Below are 16,531 nucleotides of genomic sequence, written 5' to 3'. Positions count from 1 at the left end.
ATTTAGTTGCTTCATTCTCATGATTTGCTGGGACACTGGGAAATGACAGGTGCACTACAGTAAGGCTTGTATTTGCCACTTTGTACCCTTTAATTGGTGTCTCAGCCTGTCGTTCAGCTATAGTGGCTCCAGTTTGCTCAGCCTTCTTTTCCCTTGATAAAATTCCTGGTTCCAGTAAATGCCAAGATTGTGGCAAGAGAGTAAATGGAGCTTTTAATGTTTACCGCAGAATTTGAATACCACTGTGTGACAGTCCATGGATGCCACGGAGAGATAATAGGTGCCCAAAATTGCACACCTGTCTGCTTCTGTGAACCAAAAATATTAACAGCTTTATCACGCATCACGCAGTCCTCTCTGCTTTGGCTGCTCATGGTGCAGTAAATACATGCACCCTACACAGTAAAACATGCAGTATGTATAGTTCCTAACTTCACCTGAGCCCCATCCATTCAGTTCAGTTAGCCACTAGCCTAGCTTACTAATTCCTTGCTAGCAGAGATGAGTCGGGACTTTCTGGTCACAGCAGCAGCCGTAAAGCTGCGGGTGAAAATAGATGGGGGGACAATGACATGAACATTGAAGACTGACACTGCTTATTAGATATGTGGCATAATACCCATGTCTGCGTCCATCCCGTAGCTGACTCCCACAACCGTGTCCGCATCATCGGATGCTGCGGCCCCGGATAGCGGGCTCCCTTCCCTGGCCTCCGACAGCCCGACCGCTCCCTCGGCTGCTGCTTCCATTCAGCCTCCCGGAGGATAAAAAAACAGGCAAGCCCCTCGGAGTGAAAGACCCACAGCGACGGCGCGATCCCGGTGGCGGGAAGGTGTCGTTTGATATGTAAAAATAATCAAACGGAGGAATTTGTTACAGTTGTCTGCGACGGTCCCTTCATCTGTGCGGTGTTTCCTCACGACGGCGGCTCACTGCCCGCTCCTCTCCGATCCTGCCAGCTCCACCGCACTGCACTTGCTGCCGCTGCTGAGCCGCTGCTGCCTGGTTTTGTTCTAATGGGCCCTGTGGCTCCCTCTGCGGGAGTCTGATTGAACTGCAACCAGGTGGAGGAGTCTGAGTGCTTGCATAACATTTCAAGGTTCTTATTTGTTACAGTGAGTCGATATGTTTCTGTTACGTTTTATTTTATTCGAAGTTAGATACTTAATCGGCACAGTTATGAAGAGGATGACGAGTGGAAAGGCAGTTGGTCCAGATGACATACCTTGTGGAGGTATGGAAATGTCTAGGAGAGAGGGCAGTGTATTCTTTTACCTTTTTTTTTTGCCTGAGGAGACAAAGTGTACTGGTTACAGATTTTCAAGAACAAGAATGATGTGCAGAGCTGTAGTAACTACAGAGGGATAAAGCTGATGAGTCATACCGTGAAGAAATGGGAAAGAGTTGTTAAAGCTAGGTTAAGAAAAGAGGTGCAATATGCACCAATATGACTTCATGCCAAGAAACACCACTACAGATGTGATGTTTACTTTGAGTGTTGATGGAAAAGTATAAAGATGGTCAGTAGGAGCTGCACTGTACCTTTGTGGATCCAGAGAAAGCATATGATAGGGCGCCAAGAGAGACTGCTAAGGTGGGTTTTTTGGACCTTGGTATAGTGCTCTTTTTGAGCACTGTACCAGATGACTTTTTTTTTAACCTAACTTCCCCATGATGTGTTGTTTTCTCCTCCTGCCAAAGGTAGCGCTGCAAGTCGGCTGCATGACCCCAGGACACATATCCCCCCATGTGTGTTGTGTTTTGTGTATTCTTGGATGGTGTTCTGTAACTGCAATTTCCAATGTGTGAACTTGTTCACCCACATGGCAATAAACTTCATTCATTCATTCATTCAAGAGAGGGGCTGTGGTACTGTGGGAGGATGTCAGGAGTGGCAGAGAAGTATATGAAGGTGGTGCAGGACATGTATGAGGAAAGCAAGACAGTGGTGAGGTGTGCAATAGGAGTAAATGATGGGTTCAAGGTGGGGCTGGGATTACATCAGGCTCTGAGCCCCTTGTTTGCAATGGTGATGTGACAGAAGAAGCTGCAAGAGTGAACGGGAAGATGGTAGTGAGACCTGCTATGATGTGTGGTTTGGAGATGGCGGCACTGACAAAAAGGCAGCAGGCCGAGCCGGAGGTGGCTGAGTTGACGATGCTCAGATTTTCAGTTATCATCATCATGGAAAGTCATCATATTATTATCAGGATATGTATAGAGAATTTAAAAAAAAAACAGCAATAATCCTATCATTCATCAATCATCCAGGAGACAGGGACATATGCTATGATCATTATATTGTGACACACCATTCTAATCTGACATGCAATATGGTTGCACTGTGACATGTACAAATACGATTGTGGAATCATATATACATTTGTACAAAGATTGGTCCACTTGTCTATGGGGAGACAAGAACGTACAATTATGCGACGATCATTATGTAGAGAATTTAAAAAACATGAAACAAAAAAAAAGCATTTTTTAAATTTGAGACTGTTTATTTTTAGATTTTGTTAAACGTTACAGGAAAAACACAAAGGAGAAAGCACAAAAGTAATCCTATTTCTGTGTGGTTGAACGATGTTCTTGTTTCTCCTGCTGACTGATCCAGGCTACTAACAAAATTCAATATTTTCTGAATTCTTTATTTGTTCTCTGTATCATCATTGCTATTGTTGGGACAGCCCATAGGGTAAGCTGCTCTCTCTATAATTTCTGTAAAATACTATGTTGAATAATTTCGAGCTCTAGTGCTCACTTGTTAAAGAGTTTCTGATTCAGACATGCTCACATTTTTTCACCTGAAGTCCCTTTTAATCACTCCTATTTTACAAAAAGAAAAGATGCTCGTGCACATGAATGATGCAGGGCAAAGCATCTAGATGCATCTGTTACTTGCGCAATACCAATGTTTGCACCTTCTGTTTTAATGACAGACAATAAATGTCACACACAAAAACTTAACTGGAATAAAATTTTTCAATGAAAACAATGCTATATGTTAAGGCGCTTAATGATCATGTGTTAAGGGGTCCTTTGTCCTTCTCTCCATAGAAACATTTGAATATAAGCTCGATGGCCTTCCCAGCAGGTTTGCACGCCATTTTCATCAGGTCTGCCCTGCTCGCCATGCGGGTTGATGAGCAGACCGTCACTGGTCTGGGGTGGGCCCAAACTATATTCACTGGTGCTTGAAGAGGCAGAGAAAGGTGGGGAAATGCAAAAATCAACTGGATGTAAGTATGTTGGGTATTAGTCATCTATTAGAGGTTTAAAGGTATCTGGGAAGATCCTTCTCTACCACCTGGAAAGAAAGAAAGCGAGAGTCGAGTTGGACTTCAACTGCATGTCCCAGTGAAATAATGTTAGAGGTACAACAATATACAGCTGCTATAACGTTACTGGTAATGTGCAAATTTTGCACCAAATAAACATTTGACAGAATAACCAAATAAAAAGAAGAAAGTTTTGTATTTACGCTTGGATTATCCAAGGGTCCATATCTCTTCACCACCTGCCCCTCTCTATTGATCAAAAACTAGACACAAAGAAAAGAAATTGATCAATTATAACAACCTTTTTGCATTTATAGGCTTGTTCCACTAATTGAGCTATAATTATCGTGTATACCGTTTTTAATTATTATTTTCTTTATTTGAGCTCTGCTGACATCAAATTTTTAAAGAAATAAATTATAATAAAAAACTCACCTTGGTGAAATTCCACTTGATATTACTGCAGGAATAAACACACAAAAACACGTTTGATCACAAGTACTCATTCAGATGGCATCTGAATAAAAATGTTGATCAATAACATTTTAAATGATATAATGATTCTTGGTCTCATTCAATCATACACAGATTTAACAGATGACTCAACCATTACGACTGATCCAAACAGGCTTTTAGATATTTTATGATGAATGTGACTCCGCCTCCACGCACCCAGATTCATTGGCACTTACTTTCCAAACAAGCCCTTCCCGTTGGGCTGTTCCTTCAGCCACTTCCACAGAGGATGAGCGTTGGGTCCGTTCACGTTGATCTTGCTGAACATGTCAAACTGAGCATTGAAGGACTCGGCAAACTGCTTGATCTGAGTTTCATTGCCTGGCTCCTAAAAGTAAAACAAGTGAGAAATGGGAAAATAAATAAATAAATACTGATCAGCACCATTAAAGTCCCTAACTGCTCCCAGGGACCTGTGCATAGCAAATTACACATACTGTACACAAAAAACCCCCCAAAACAAAACAAAAGCATCTACCAGTCTAAAAACTGTTGGCTTAAAGCAGCCTTGTTTTCAAAGGGCACAGAGGGCAGTTTAATTAAGCAGCCAGATTTAAAACAAATAAAAAAGAAATACAGGCAGCACAGTGGCACAGTGGTTAACACTGCTGCCTCACAGTTAGAATACCATCTGGGTTCGATTCCACCTCAGACCATTGATGGAGTATAACTCTATCAATGCTCCACATTTAGACTGTATTTAACACCTTATTTGCATATTTAAACCTAAAAACATAACAATATGAAAACAATCAACTGATGAAATTTATTATTTATTTTAAATCCCATTCACTTACAGTACCTCCCTTTGAGTAATTAAAATTTGCTTTTCCATTTATATTTAGTTTTAATGTTTATCTTTTTTTTTCTTTCTTTTTTTTTTTTTTCCATCCATTCATATTTTTTACGCACCTGGTTCCCAAACTGGTTGGAGGGAAAGGCAAGGATGCGTAAACCTCTCTCAGCGTACTTGGCGTGCAACTGTGTAAACTGAGAGTAGTTTACTGGGGTTTTTCCTCATTTAGAGGCAACGTTGGTGATGATGACAACATTCCCCCTGAACACACACACACACTTGCTTAGTGATTTTAAGCTTGTAATTGTAATGAGATGTTGTAGTAAAATTAGGGAGAAATTTACCTGTATTTTTCAAGGGAAACCAAGTTGCCATCAATATCCGTGGCTGAGAAGTTATAAATGGATGTTGCCGTCTGCCAGTCCTCTAATGGGGTAGACTGTTCCAGATGAAAGGAGTAAGAACAAACAAAGAAAATGGCCCATCAGACATGGGAAGAATTAATTAAAAAAAAAAGGTTACTAAGTGCTAACTGAAAAAAAAAAAAAAATTCAAATGCTTAGCAATACATCAAATAAAACATGAAAAAAAAAAAAATATGGAGAACAAATTTTGATATTCTCCAAAAAGCAACAGGCAGCCCTCCAACAAAAAGCAGTGTTTCAGTCCAAATCCTATTGTTTCTTACCATAGCCGGCAACAGTACAGAGAGGAGCACTGTGCACCCTATCAGGCACATGGCTGCCCTTTAGTTAGCTCCTCAGTCACTGCTGAACTTCAGTCCCAGTACTGAGAGCACTCACGTTGCACAGTCGCTCATGTAAAGGGAGACCAGGTGATCATTAACTGAACTGATAGGCTGTGACTGCACAGTAGTTCCCTCTGTGCTGCTGATTCAATAAAGCCAGATCAGAAAAGCACGTGTGCTGCAGTCCACAGTTCACAACTTTATCCATGTAGCCCAAAGAGCAACAGTCTGAACGCAACAACTCATTATCTCATTATGTAATGCGATTAATATCCGAATGAAAAAGTGGTTTTTTTTCCGCAGTGGTCATAAACTTCTACAGCACCCTGACAAGACTGCGGCTCTGTCATTTACACGGAGACTGTTTTGATGAGAACAACCATGTTTTTACAAGTTAAACTTACATCTGTCCGCTGATTACCTAAACAACTTTCAGATGATTACATGAGCTTTTTCAAAACGTAACTGGAAGATGAATCAGAGACAGCTGCTGCATTTGGTCTCAGTATGTGAAGAATCCTGAAAATACACCTTATTTTACAACAATATGACAATAATAATGATTTATTTATTAACACTTACTGTATAACAGTTACAGAGTTTTGCATGTTAATGTGCACAGCATAGGTTACTTTGAGTTAGTGTGCAGATGTTACAGATGCTACGCAATCTCTATTTTCCCATCTCAGTGAGAGAGAGATGGGGAAAATGTATAATTGATTTGTAATGCAACAAATGTTTGGTGCACATAAATTATTTATACAAAACTATTCTTAAACTGGACTTGAACCTGGTTTTTTTTTTTTAATGAGAATGGCCAGATTTCTCCCATTGCACAAGTGAAGCAACAACAGCTCATTTTAGAAAATAGAAACAAAGTTTAATGGAGAATTATTTTGTGTAGCAATAGTCCCTCAATATTTTGTAATATATTTGCCTGCTCTGTTTATCCAAAGCAATAAACAGAACAGCTGTGCCTATTTTGAAATTAAAGGCTGAAAAATGTTTATAGTGTTTTGTAAGGGTCCAACGGTCCATCAGCATTTACAAAACAGCACGTGCAAGCTAAACATACAGACTCTGACATCCAGCAACTGTGAATGAGTCAGTAAAAAAATATTCCGTGTTTCATGGCTTAGACAAGATTATGGTTTTAATAGACACATTCAGCAATGTTAACCATGTCTCAGAGAGCCTGTCCAGCATAAAGTTGGAAAGAAAACTTCTTTAACTGTCAGTGCCAGAGCCCAAAAACACAAATAAATAAATAATTCTACCAAATAATCCTAATTCCAGAAAACAAGACAGGAATTGTTTCAAGCCATTAGAAATCTGTTGGTCGTGTTTTGTGAGCTGGAGTGGAAGAGCTAAGCAGAGCATTGCACCACAAAATGAGAAATTAGGCAAAGTTTAGGTCTGATTTTTTTATGATACAAAATATTTTTCCAGGCAAGTCTGCAAAGAATCCAGGTCTTGATAAAAGTTAAAAACAAAATACTAAAGTGTATAGTATTTAACTGAAAAAAAAAAAAATAGGGTGGACTCAGAAAATGATCTTTAGTTTTAGTTTCTGTCAATTTGGTGAGTGTTGTTATCACAGCCTGCCTGATGAGGCTTGGGTGCATTTGTTTATTAAGAGGTCTGCATGACTGTAGGCCAACAGGTTTTGCAAAGTGCTGCGTTTTTATAGTCATTTCTCTTTTGACTTCCCTAAATCTTGCCCCTGACAAAGAATAAAACTAACAGAGAAACTGTTAAAAACTACACTGAAACTAGAAAATCCAATATGGAAATGAATTCAAATTAAACTGGGAAAAAAAAAGAAAAACAAAAAGAAAACAAAAACAAAACGGGATGAAATAAGGCAAAAGAAAATAAACCTGTAATTTGATGCTGAGAATCTGAAGCAAACTTTAATTCCTGAAATAATAAAACAAGAGCAACAACAGAAATGGAAAAAAAAAATAAAAAATACAAAAGGGCATGTGTGTCTCTGATGATAACTCTATCAGCTGACACCAGCAGCGGATGGGGGAGAAGAAACATCCGGTGTCACAAACAACACTCATAATGTTTTTGTTTTTGTTTTGTTTTTTCCACAGCCTCTCAATGTGCCCATCGCTGTGCCTGTGAATACAGTGTTTATGCACCACCAGGCAAAAAAAAAAAAAAGACAAGTACAGGAAAAAAGATTTCTGAACTTTCTGGGCACCCGTCCGTGTCACGTGTGTTAATCAAAATCCACCCCAAACAGACACAGCATCTTAAGTAACAGCCGTCCTTATTAATACAAAAAACGATTTAATAATGTTGTTACAGCCATAAAAATAAATAAATAAAATAAAATAGCGTGTTACATGACGCACTGTTACACACACTGCAAATCACAGGAGTCGCTCAAACACATGCAGAAGAAATCGTTACGTTACCGTTGCGGATAAAACAAAGTATAATACCGTCGCCAGTAGTGCCGCAGAGCTCGCTACTGCCCCAAATGCCAAAATAACATATAATGGCCTCATTTTGGTTTAAAAGTAGGGCAATTTATAAAAACAATAATAAATCCACTGTGAAGGGCAGCTGCAGACCCCGCCCTGCAGCGGGTTGTGAAACAGCGGTGGGTGGCGGCCAGAGGGAAGAAAGGCGGGGCACAAACTGTTTATTTTTCCTGTTACTAATACTACTATCTATTTATTATTTTATAAATAGATCAATGTTTAATGATAAAGCAGTGTTTTCTTACTTAGAAATGGAATAATTTACAGAAAGACCTAAATTCAAATGTTGGTGCTTTTAAAAGCATCATAAGGAAAACAGTGAAGGACCTGTGGATGTATTTCTTGAGAGGCCACTATTGCTTTATGCTATGGATATTTGCTGGTATAATATTATTATTATTATTATGCTGTACTAGTACTTTTTGGGATGTTTTGACTTCGTATGACTGCTACCTTGTAAAAGAGATTTGATCTCAATGGGACTTTCTGGTTAAATAAGTTAATAACAACAACAGCAATAATCATCATCATCGTCATACCCTCTTATACAAGATACATAGATAATTTAAAAAATGGACAATACCGAACAAATTATTTGCTCTAACGATCCCAGAATCTGTGTTTATCTATGTTCATTTAATACTGTAAAGATTTATTGGCTTTTTATGGTTAAAGTTAAAATAATTTATATTTTTACTGCACAGAAATCATACTCATACTCTGTATCAATTTAGAATCCTCCTGGTACCAGTTTTACTGAATTAAACTTATGGGTAAAATACTTCCTTCTGTTTGATATTAATATTGCATTTATTTTTCACATATTTTCCATACTTTTACCATGTGGATGCTATCAAATAAGGAGGTTTAAGCTGTGTTTCTAAGGACCTCTATTTTAAGATATTCCTTACACCAATATAAATATTTCTTATTTTAAAAAAATGGAAATCTCTTTCTTTCTCTTTCTGGCCAAATCAAAATGTGTTTGATTTGGCCAAGATTTTATACTGGATGGCCTTCCTGACACAGTCCTCAATACCTGTATTAGGAGTACACTGGTTTGTGGTCCCACTGTGGCTATACCATGGGTTATAAATATTTCTCATATATTCTTTAAAATTAAAACAGCAGTGTCATAGCAAAGACAATGGTATATGCTTTTGGTTTTATAGGTATTTTGAATGTATAAAGAAACTAGAAATTGCAGTGGGATTTTTGCAAAGATGTGCTCTGTGGCTTTCTGGTAAATGGTTGCAGGTAAATAGGTTGACTAAAAATAATCTGAAAGGAAATGACACATAAAAAAGTGGCTGAGCACTTTATTAGACTAGAAGTGTACTCTACCTAATAAAGTGGCCCTGGGTGCCCCTAATAAAGTTGCTGGTAGTTTACATGCATTTATTACTTCTAGGGTGGACTATTGTAATTCATTATTATCAGGCTGTCCTAAAAGCTCCCTGAAAAGCCTTCAGCTGATCCAAAATGCTGCAGCTAGAGTACTGACAGGGACTAGAAAGAGAGAGCATATTTCTCCCATATTGGCTTCTCTTCATTGGCTCCCTGTTAAATCTAGAATAGAGTTTAAAATTCTTCTCCTCACATACAAGGTCTTGAATAATCAGGCACCATCTTATCTCAAAGACCTCATAGTACCATATCACCCCAACAGAGCACTTTGCTCTCAGACTGCTGGCTTACTTGTGGTTCCTCGGATACTTAAGAGTAGAATGGGAGGCAGAGCCTTCAGCTTTCAGGCGCCTCTTCTGTGGAACCAGCTTCCAGCTTGGATTCGGGAGACAGACACCCTCTCTATTTTTAAGATTAGGCTTAAAACTTTCCTTTATGATAAAGCTTATAGTTAGGGCTGGATCAGGTGACCCTGAACCATCCCTTAGTTATGCTGCTATAGGCCTAGTCTGCTGGGGGGTTCACATAATGCACTGTTTCTCATTCACCTTATTTACTTTGTTTATACTCCACTCTGCATTTAATCATTAATTGATATTAATCTCTGGCTCTCTTCCACAGCATGTCTTTCTCTCCCCTCAGCCCAACCGGTCGCGGCAGATGACTGCCCCTCCCTGAGCCTGGTTCTGCTGGAGGTTTCTTCCTGTTAAAAGGGAGTTTTTCCTTCCCACTGTCGCCAAGTGCTTGCTCATAGGGGGTCGTTCTGACTGTTGGGTTTTCTCTGTATTATTGTAGGGTCTTTACCCACAATACAAAGCGCCTTGAGGCGACAGTTTGTTGTGATTTGGCGCTATATAAATAAAATTGAATTGAATTGAATTGAATTTACCTGAACATGAAGTGTCCGGAGGTGTACCTAATATAGTGGTTGTATACATAGGTGTGCTTATTAAATGGATCACAGGCATACCTAATGTAGTCACTAGACAAACAGGTGTACCTATAAAAGAGGGCGGGAGTACGGGTGTACTTCACAAACTGGTCAGTCACTTTTTTTAGGCCCCAGGATGCTGGAGAATAAATAACTGACTCAAAAATGTGTTTGTTCATCTCGTACTGTTTGTCCATGTTCAAAATACCAGACAGCCAGGGACACTGACAGATGGAGAAATAACTTGAATTAGACTGAAATGTGTCTGTGTCCCATTCATATAGGTCATTAATATCATATTTAACCATTTGACTAGGAGAGACAAACATCTGATAATATTCAAATGATATTGAGTCAGCTTGTCAACTGCCATTGGCCTGCACCTTTGCCCAGGGAGCAGCAGCAAAGTTACAGTGATGATGGCATTAACAGTGTGTATGTTGTAGCCAACTGGGCACTGCTCTCACATAAATGACTTATAAATCATATTCAGCTGCCTCAAAATCTGAAAGTGAGGGCGAGATCAACAAAAAAGAAAGAAAGAAAGAAAGAAAAAGAAAGAAAGAAAGAAAGAAAAAGAAAAAGAAGAAAAAAGGAGGTTACTTCTGCTTTTCTTCAAAAATCCAATCTGAAAATATAGTGGGACTATATTGCTCACATATATGGCACTCCTCTCGTTAAAATGCCTCTTGTTCAAAAAGTATAAACTTGTTGGTTCTGTGGAAGATCTCATTTTCTACGATTAGAGTAAAAACTGTGGGCACACCAGTACGGTGAAGAGAGTTGCATTAGAACTTTTGTGTCTCTTTCACTTGTCATTCACGTTAATTGGAGTGAGGATGATTTAAGGACTTTTTTTTTCTTAAATAAGCCAAAAACCATAAAAAGTACACAGGAAGAAAAGAAGAAGAAGAAAAAAAAAAATATATCACCGCATTGGTGTCACAGCCAAACCGGTCGATTTGGTCTAACAACCGTGAGTGACACCCCTGCTATTGTAATTCATGGGATTTTGTATTTTTTCTACGGCAAACTGTACGTTAGAAGAAGAAGAAGAAGAAGAAGAAGAAGAACAACAACAACAAAATAATAATAATAATAATAATAATAATAATAATTTTATTTTTAAAGTAAAAACGACTTAACTTCTTTACGTCATCCCTAGGCGCCTTGCCTGCGTCACCAGCCTGTATCGGAAGACGAAAGCGTGCGGTGTGTGTGTGGTTGGGCTCAAAAGAGTTACATTCATTAAAACAAAACAAAAATATTTTAAATTAAATCTAGCGTACACAAATTGTTTGAGACGTCATGGATGACGAGGAGGAAACATACAGGCTTTGGAAGATCCGAAAAACAATTATGCAGGTAGGTTAGAGATTTTTGTTTGTTTGTTGTTAGCTCAGCATTTAGCTCGCCTTAATCTGAGGTTCTGCTCTGGAAACCAAAAGCGGCAGCTTACTCCAGGAAGGTACGGTTTTTACTGATTTGCTGAGCTGTTTTGAATAAAACAGGGTGAGCAGAGCTTCATCGAGAGGAGTCGAAGTTAACAAAAACAGTAAAACGATACCGGGGAGGAGCGACATGCTTCACTTCGTGCTTCTTTTATATTATTACAGTTTAATGTAAATACTAATAAGCGTCAGAAGGCTTATAGGAGGCTTTAGGTCTTTCTGTTACACATTTTAAACTTGTTTTAGTTGATTTTCAGTTTTTAGTCGCATTTGGTTATTACTCTATTGAGCAGGTTTAGGTAAAGCTCGAGGTTTGGTTCATAAATCCTTTCCGCCAGAGTTCAGTTTATACATCCGGTCTTCGTGTTTCAGTACCTCCCACCTGAGATGTGAAGCGGATCTGATCTTTTTTATGACATATATTTATATATACATTTATAAAAAAGTACCAGTCAAATGTCACACACCTTCTTATACAATGTTTTTATTTATTTTTATTTTTTGTTCTACATGGTAAGTCATCCAGAACATGAAGAAACACCTAAGGAATCATGTAGTAAACTTAAAAGTGTTAAACAAACCAAAATATGTTTTAGATTCTTTATAGTAGGCACCTTTTGCTTTGATTACAGCTTTGTGCACTCGTTCTTTCCAATCAGCTTCATGAGGTCATCACCTGAAATGGTTTTCCAACAGTCTTGAAGGCGTTCCCAGAGGTGCAGAGCACTTGTTGGATGCTTTGCCTTCACTCTGTGGTCCAGCTCATCCTAAACCGTCTCTGTTGGGTTTTGATCAGGTGATTATGGAGGCCAGGTCATCTGATGCAACACTCCATCACCCTCTTTCTTGGTCAAATATCCGACATGGCCTGGAGGTGTGTTTGGGGTCATTGTCATGTTGAAAAACAAATGATGGTCCCACTAAGCGTAAACCAGGTGACATGTTGCTGCAGAATGCTGTGGTAGCCATGCTGGTTAAGTGTGCCTTGGAATTTGAATACATCGCCAATAGTGTCACCAGCAAAGCACCCCCATACCATCACAGTTCCTCCTTCATACTGGGAACTACACACACAGTCTTACAAAGACAAAGGACAGATTTCCACTGGTCTAGCGTCCATTCCTTGTGTTGCTTGGTCTGAGCCATTCTCTTCCTCTTGTTGTTCTTCCTAAGTGGCTTCTTTACATCAATTTGACCATAAAGTCCAGATTCAGGCAGTCTTCTCTGAACAGTTGATGCTGAGATGTTTGCAGTACTCGAACTCTGTGAAGAATTTAGGTGGGCTCTTATCTGGGGTGCAACTTGCAGTTTCTGAGGCTGGTGACTCTGATGAACTTACCCTGTGCAACAGAGGGAACTCTTGGTCTTCCTTTCCTGGGGCGGTCCTGATGAGAGCCAGTTTCATCATAACGTTTGATGCTCTTTGTGACTGCACTTGAGGATACTTTCAAAGATCTTGAAACCTTTTGGAGTGACTGACCTTCATTTCTTAAAGTGATGATGGACTGTTTTTTCTTAGTTGAGTAGTTCTTGCCATAATATGGATTAGAACATTACTCAAATAGGGCTATTCACTGTTTACCAACTCTACCTCTTCATAACACAACTGATGATCTCAAACACATTAAGAGGGCAAGAAATATAAGAAATTAACTCTTGACGAGCCACAGCTGTTAACTGAAAGCCATTCCAGGTGACTGCCTCATAAAGCTGACTGAGAAAATGCCAACATGTGCAAATCTGTCATCTAAGTAAGAGGCGCCTACTTTGAAGAACCTAAAATATAAAACATATTCTGGTTTCTTTAACACTTTTTTGTTTACTAAGTAATTCCATATGTATTTCTTCATAGTTTGGATGAATTTAGTATTAATCTGCAATGCAGACACTTTTTAAATAATGAAAAACCACTGAATTACAAGGCGTGTCCTAGCTTTTGACTGGTACTGTACGTTTATGTTAAAGCACTGTCAGTGCAGCATGACTGGTTTCAAAGCTGCAAAAATGATCATAGCATTTTTTTGTATCCTACCACCATGTTTTATGATCTGTCATATGAGAAAAACAGTGTGGCTGTGGATGGTGACAGAGAGAGTTTGATCACATGGTTGGTGAACTTTAATTTACTACTTTATAAATAAAAAGAGGAACACACATTTGGAAATTCTATTGCTGCCGTGATTTGCATTATTCAAACTGCATCCCGGCCTATTCCAAATGCCGTGAGTGAAAAGACTTATTAATGCATGTGCTGCATGCTCAGTTAAGCCACCTGCATCCCTGACTTATTCATTCATCCTTGAGATACATTTTAGGAATTTAGATATCCTTCAAGATTAAATTTCCAGGTCACAGGCAGGAAGGACAGTGGAGACAAGGAGGCACAAAGTAGAGAAACGAGTTAGTCCCACAGTCTAGACAAAACTTCTAGGTTAGCTTTAGTTTGTCTTTTTATTTTCTCACTTAATTCCATCACATTTACACCCACAGCTCTGCCATGATAGAGGCTATCTGGTGACACAAGATGAGTTGGACCAGACACTGGAAGAGTTCAAGAGTCAGTTTGGAGACAAGCCCAGCGAGGGGCGTCCCCGACGTACAGATCTCACCGTCCTGGTGGCACACAATGATGACCCCACAGACCAGATGTTTGTTTTCTTTCCTGGTAGGTGGATCACTAATCTTAAATAATTTAAAAAAAAAAAAAAAGTCTCATTGTCCAAAAACTTATGGGCCTAACTGTATGATAAGTAAGGTAACAGACTCATTCCCTGAACTATATGCAGATTAGCAGATTAGTCCTGCTTGCATGGGTAGTTGCCCCTCACAGGCCCATTTTGAACCAGGAAAACCCTGAGCTAATTTAAATACAGCCACAGTCTCCTTGGAGGTTCTCTCCTTGTTATCTGATGCACCATTCCTTGTGCTCCTGCCACATCTGAATTGCTCCCTTATTAATGCATCCACAACACAATGGATCTCCTCCACTCTATCAAAACAGCAACCACTCAACTTAAATTTCATAATGGGGAAAAGAACAAGGTCACAGAGAGCCAAATCTAAGAAGTAAGGCAGGCGATGAGCAGCGATTATGATGTGTGTGTATTCCTTCAGACTTGGATGCAGCAGGGTCTTCCATTGAAGAGGCCTTTTTGGATTCTGATTTGTAAACCAAAGTTGGGAATGATCCTCCGCATGAAGTTTGGGTCAGTTTGACACACAACTTGTTGTTTGCGCCCTGCGTATAAACCTGAGCTTAATGGTGAAGTCACACACACGCTCCTACAAGTAGTCAGATCTGGTCTTCCAGGAAGCAGTCCAACGGTAGCTGGAGTGTTGGGAGTGCTTCATAAGGAGACAAGGGGCATAGGAATAATTCAGTGTAATGGAATTTAGAAATATTCAAGTTAATATTAAGACCAAAATATTTATGTTTGCATGGCATGTGTAACTATGTAATTTGATAAAAGTACACAGTTTTTTTTTTCCATTTTCAGAGGAGCCCAAGGTTGGGATCAAGACAATTAAAATGTACTGTCAGAGGATGCAGGAGGAGAACATCACACGGGCAATCATTGTTGTTCAGATGGGCATGACACCCTCAGCAAAACAGGTAAACATCGCTTTAATGTTGATAGAAAACATGATGAAAAGCATGTCTCGTAACTTGCACGCCATCCTGATTGTAAATATCTGAATGGGAATCTCTCACAGTCTCTAGTCGACATGGCGCCCAAATACATATTGGAGCAGTTTCTACAACAGGAGCTGCTGATTAACATCACAGAGCACGAGGTAAGCAGCATACCCCGCTCTAAATCAAAGTCCATATTTCCAGGTAACTATGCGGTGCCTTTTTCATTTCTGGATTTGCATTTCTGTTTCAGCTTGTCCCAGAGCACATTGTCATGACAAAAGAGGAAGTGACTGAACTTCTGGCAAGATAGTATCCTTACACACACTGCACTCCACAGCAGTTTAGAAATGTTGCAGTTTGTACAGTTGTTGTCCTTAACGTTTTTACCTCAGTAAATTAAAAGAAAGCCAGTTGCCGAGGATTCAGGCCGGGGACCCTGTGGCTCGTTACTTTGGCTTGAAAAGAGGACAGGTAACAAATCTTACAGACTGTTTTAACTCCCAGAATGTACAAAAATGTAGACTTGTTCTTTTTTTTTTTTCTTTTAAAGACAATGTTTTAAATGTATGTTAAACATCACAGTGTGGACTAAGAGTTTGAGCTGAAATTTCACAACAGAAACTCGTGACAAACCTAAAGCTATTTTGAAGTTTGGGTTATTGTTTTTTTTTTTTTTTTTCTCTTTCAAATTTACCTAATATGCAAACACAAGAACAAGATGCCAGCGTGGCTTCGTCAGTCCTATAAAAATAATAATAATATGCTGCTCTTTATGGTACCAGGTTGTGAAGATCATCAGACCCAGTGAAACAGCTGGAAGGTATATCACATACAGACTGGTCCAGTGACGGTACGTGTTTAAAATGTTCTGGAACAGCTGAACGTGATGCTGTGATACGACCCTCGTAGATGCTGCTTAACTTTTAAGCCTTATTCTTCTTGCCTTTTGTGCATTTTCTGAGAATGAGGAAGCAGTAAACCAAAAGTATTTCAACCAGAACGTACATTAAAGTGAAACCTCAAACACAGTTGGTGTGTCTTTGACCTAAACAGATAAGCTGTAAATTTTTGTCCCGTTTTGTAGTTCTTCTCCGGGATCAGCATATAGGACCAGTGAAGGAATCCCAGCACGACAGCTTTGCTTATGCATCATTGGATTATTGTCTTGTGTCTGTAGAATCTGTAACTGAAGTACTGATTTTGTAAAATAAATGATTCAAAATTGAAATATTTTGAATTGTGCTGCTTTAAAAAAATGTATAC

The 16,531-nt window shown here is 39.2% G+C and overlaps 3 protein-coding genes across 5 annotated transcripts in view; 1 reads left to right on the top strand and 2 right to left on the bottom strand.

Annotated features, from left to right (window-relative positions):
• The window catches only part of pip5k1ca (phosphatidylinositol-4-phosphate 5-kinase, type I, gamma a), a 43,375-nt gene extending 42,408 nt beyond the window's left edge, over window positions 1–967 (bottom strand). The window contains exon 1 of the mRNA XM_030728294.1: window positions 620–967. Coding sequence (XP_030584154.1) covers window positions 620–749 — 130 coding nt within the window. The 5' untranslated portion in view covers window positions 750–967. The remainder of the gene's footprint in view (window positions 1–619) is intronic.
• Window positions 968–2,486: 1,519 nt separating this feature from the next.
• gpx4a (glutathione peroxidase 4a) lies at window positions 2,487–7,948 on the bottom strand. Of its 3 annotated transcripts, none has more exons than XM_030728291.1 (7): window positions 7,801–7,948; window positions 4,941–5,035; window positions 4,713–4,857; window positions 3,977–4,128; window positions 3,720–3,744; window positions 3,488–3,547; window positions 2,487–3,313 (listed from the first exon to the last, which is right to left on the bottom strand). In XM_030728291.1, exons 1-7 carry the CDS (start codon window positions 7,864–7,866, stop codon window positions 3,281–3,283), a joined length of 576 nt encoding a protein of 191 aa, XP_030584151.1. In that variant the 5' UTR covers window positions 7,867–7,948; the 3' UTR covers window positions 2,487–3,280. The 3 variants fall into 3 exon arrangements, with proteins under 3 accessions (XP_030584151.1, XP_030584150.1, XP_030584152.1); XM_030728290.1 differs by having other exon boundaries at window positions 7,774–7,939; XM_030728292.1 differs by lacking the exon at window positions 7,801–7,948 and adding an exon at window positions 5,285–5,446.
• A 3,417-nt stretch (window positions 7,949–11,365) lies between these two features.
• On the top strand, window positions 11,366–16,496 carry polr2eb (RNA polymerase II, I and III subunit E, b). The gene is made up of 8 exons (XM_030728289.1): window positions 11,366–11,545; window positions 14,122–14,296; window positions 15,129–15,244; window positions 15,346–15,426; window positions 15,519–15,577; window positions 15,661–15,739; window positions 16,051–16,118; window positions 16,353–16,496. The coding sequence occupies exons 1-7, from the start codon at window positions 11,489–11,491 to the stop codon at window positions 16,114–16,116; spliced, it is 633 nt and encodes a 210-aa protein (XP_030584149.1). The 5' UTR covers window positions 11,366–11,488; the 3' UTR covers window positions 16,117–16,118; window positions 16,353–16,496.
• Window positions 16,497–16,531: the final 35 nt, after the last annotated feature.

This window comes from Archocentrus centrarchus, chromosome 4 (assembly GCF_007364275.1).
Source record: "Archocentrus centrarchus isolate MPI-CPG fArcCen1 chromosome 4, fArcCen1, whole genome shotgun sequence".
Classification (NCBI taxonomy): Eukaryota; Metazoa; Chordata; class Actinopteri; order Cichliformes; family Cichlidae; genus Archocentrus; species Archocentrus centrarchus.
Note: the sequence above shows the minus strand (reverse complement) of the source record. Positions and strands in the feature narration are given on the sequence as shown.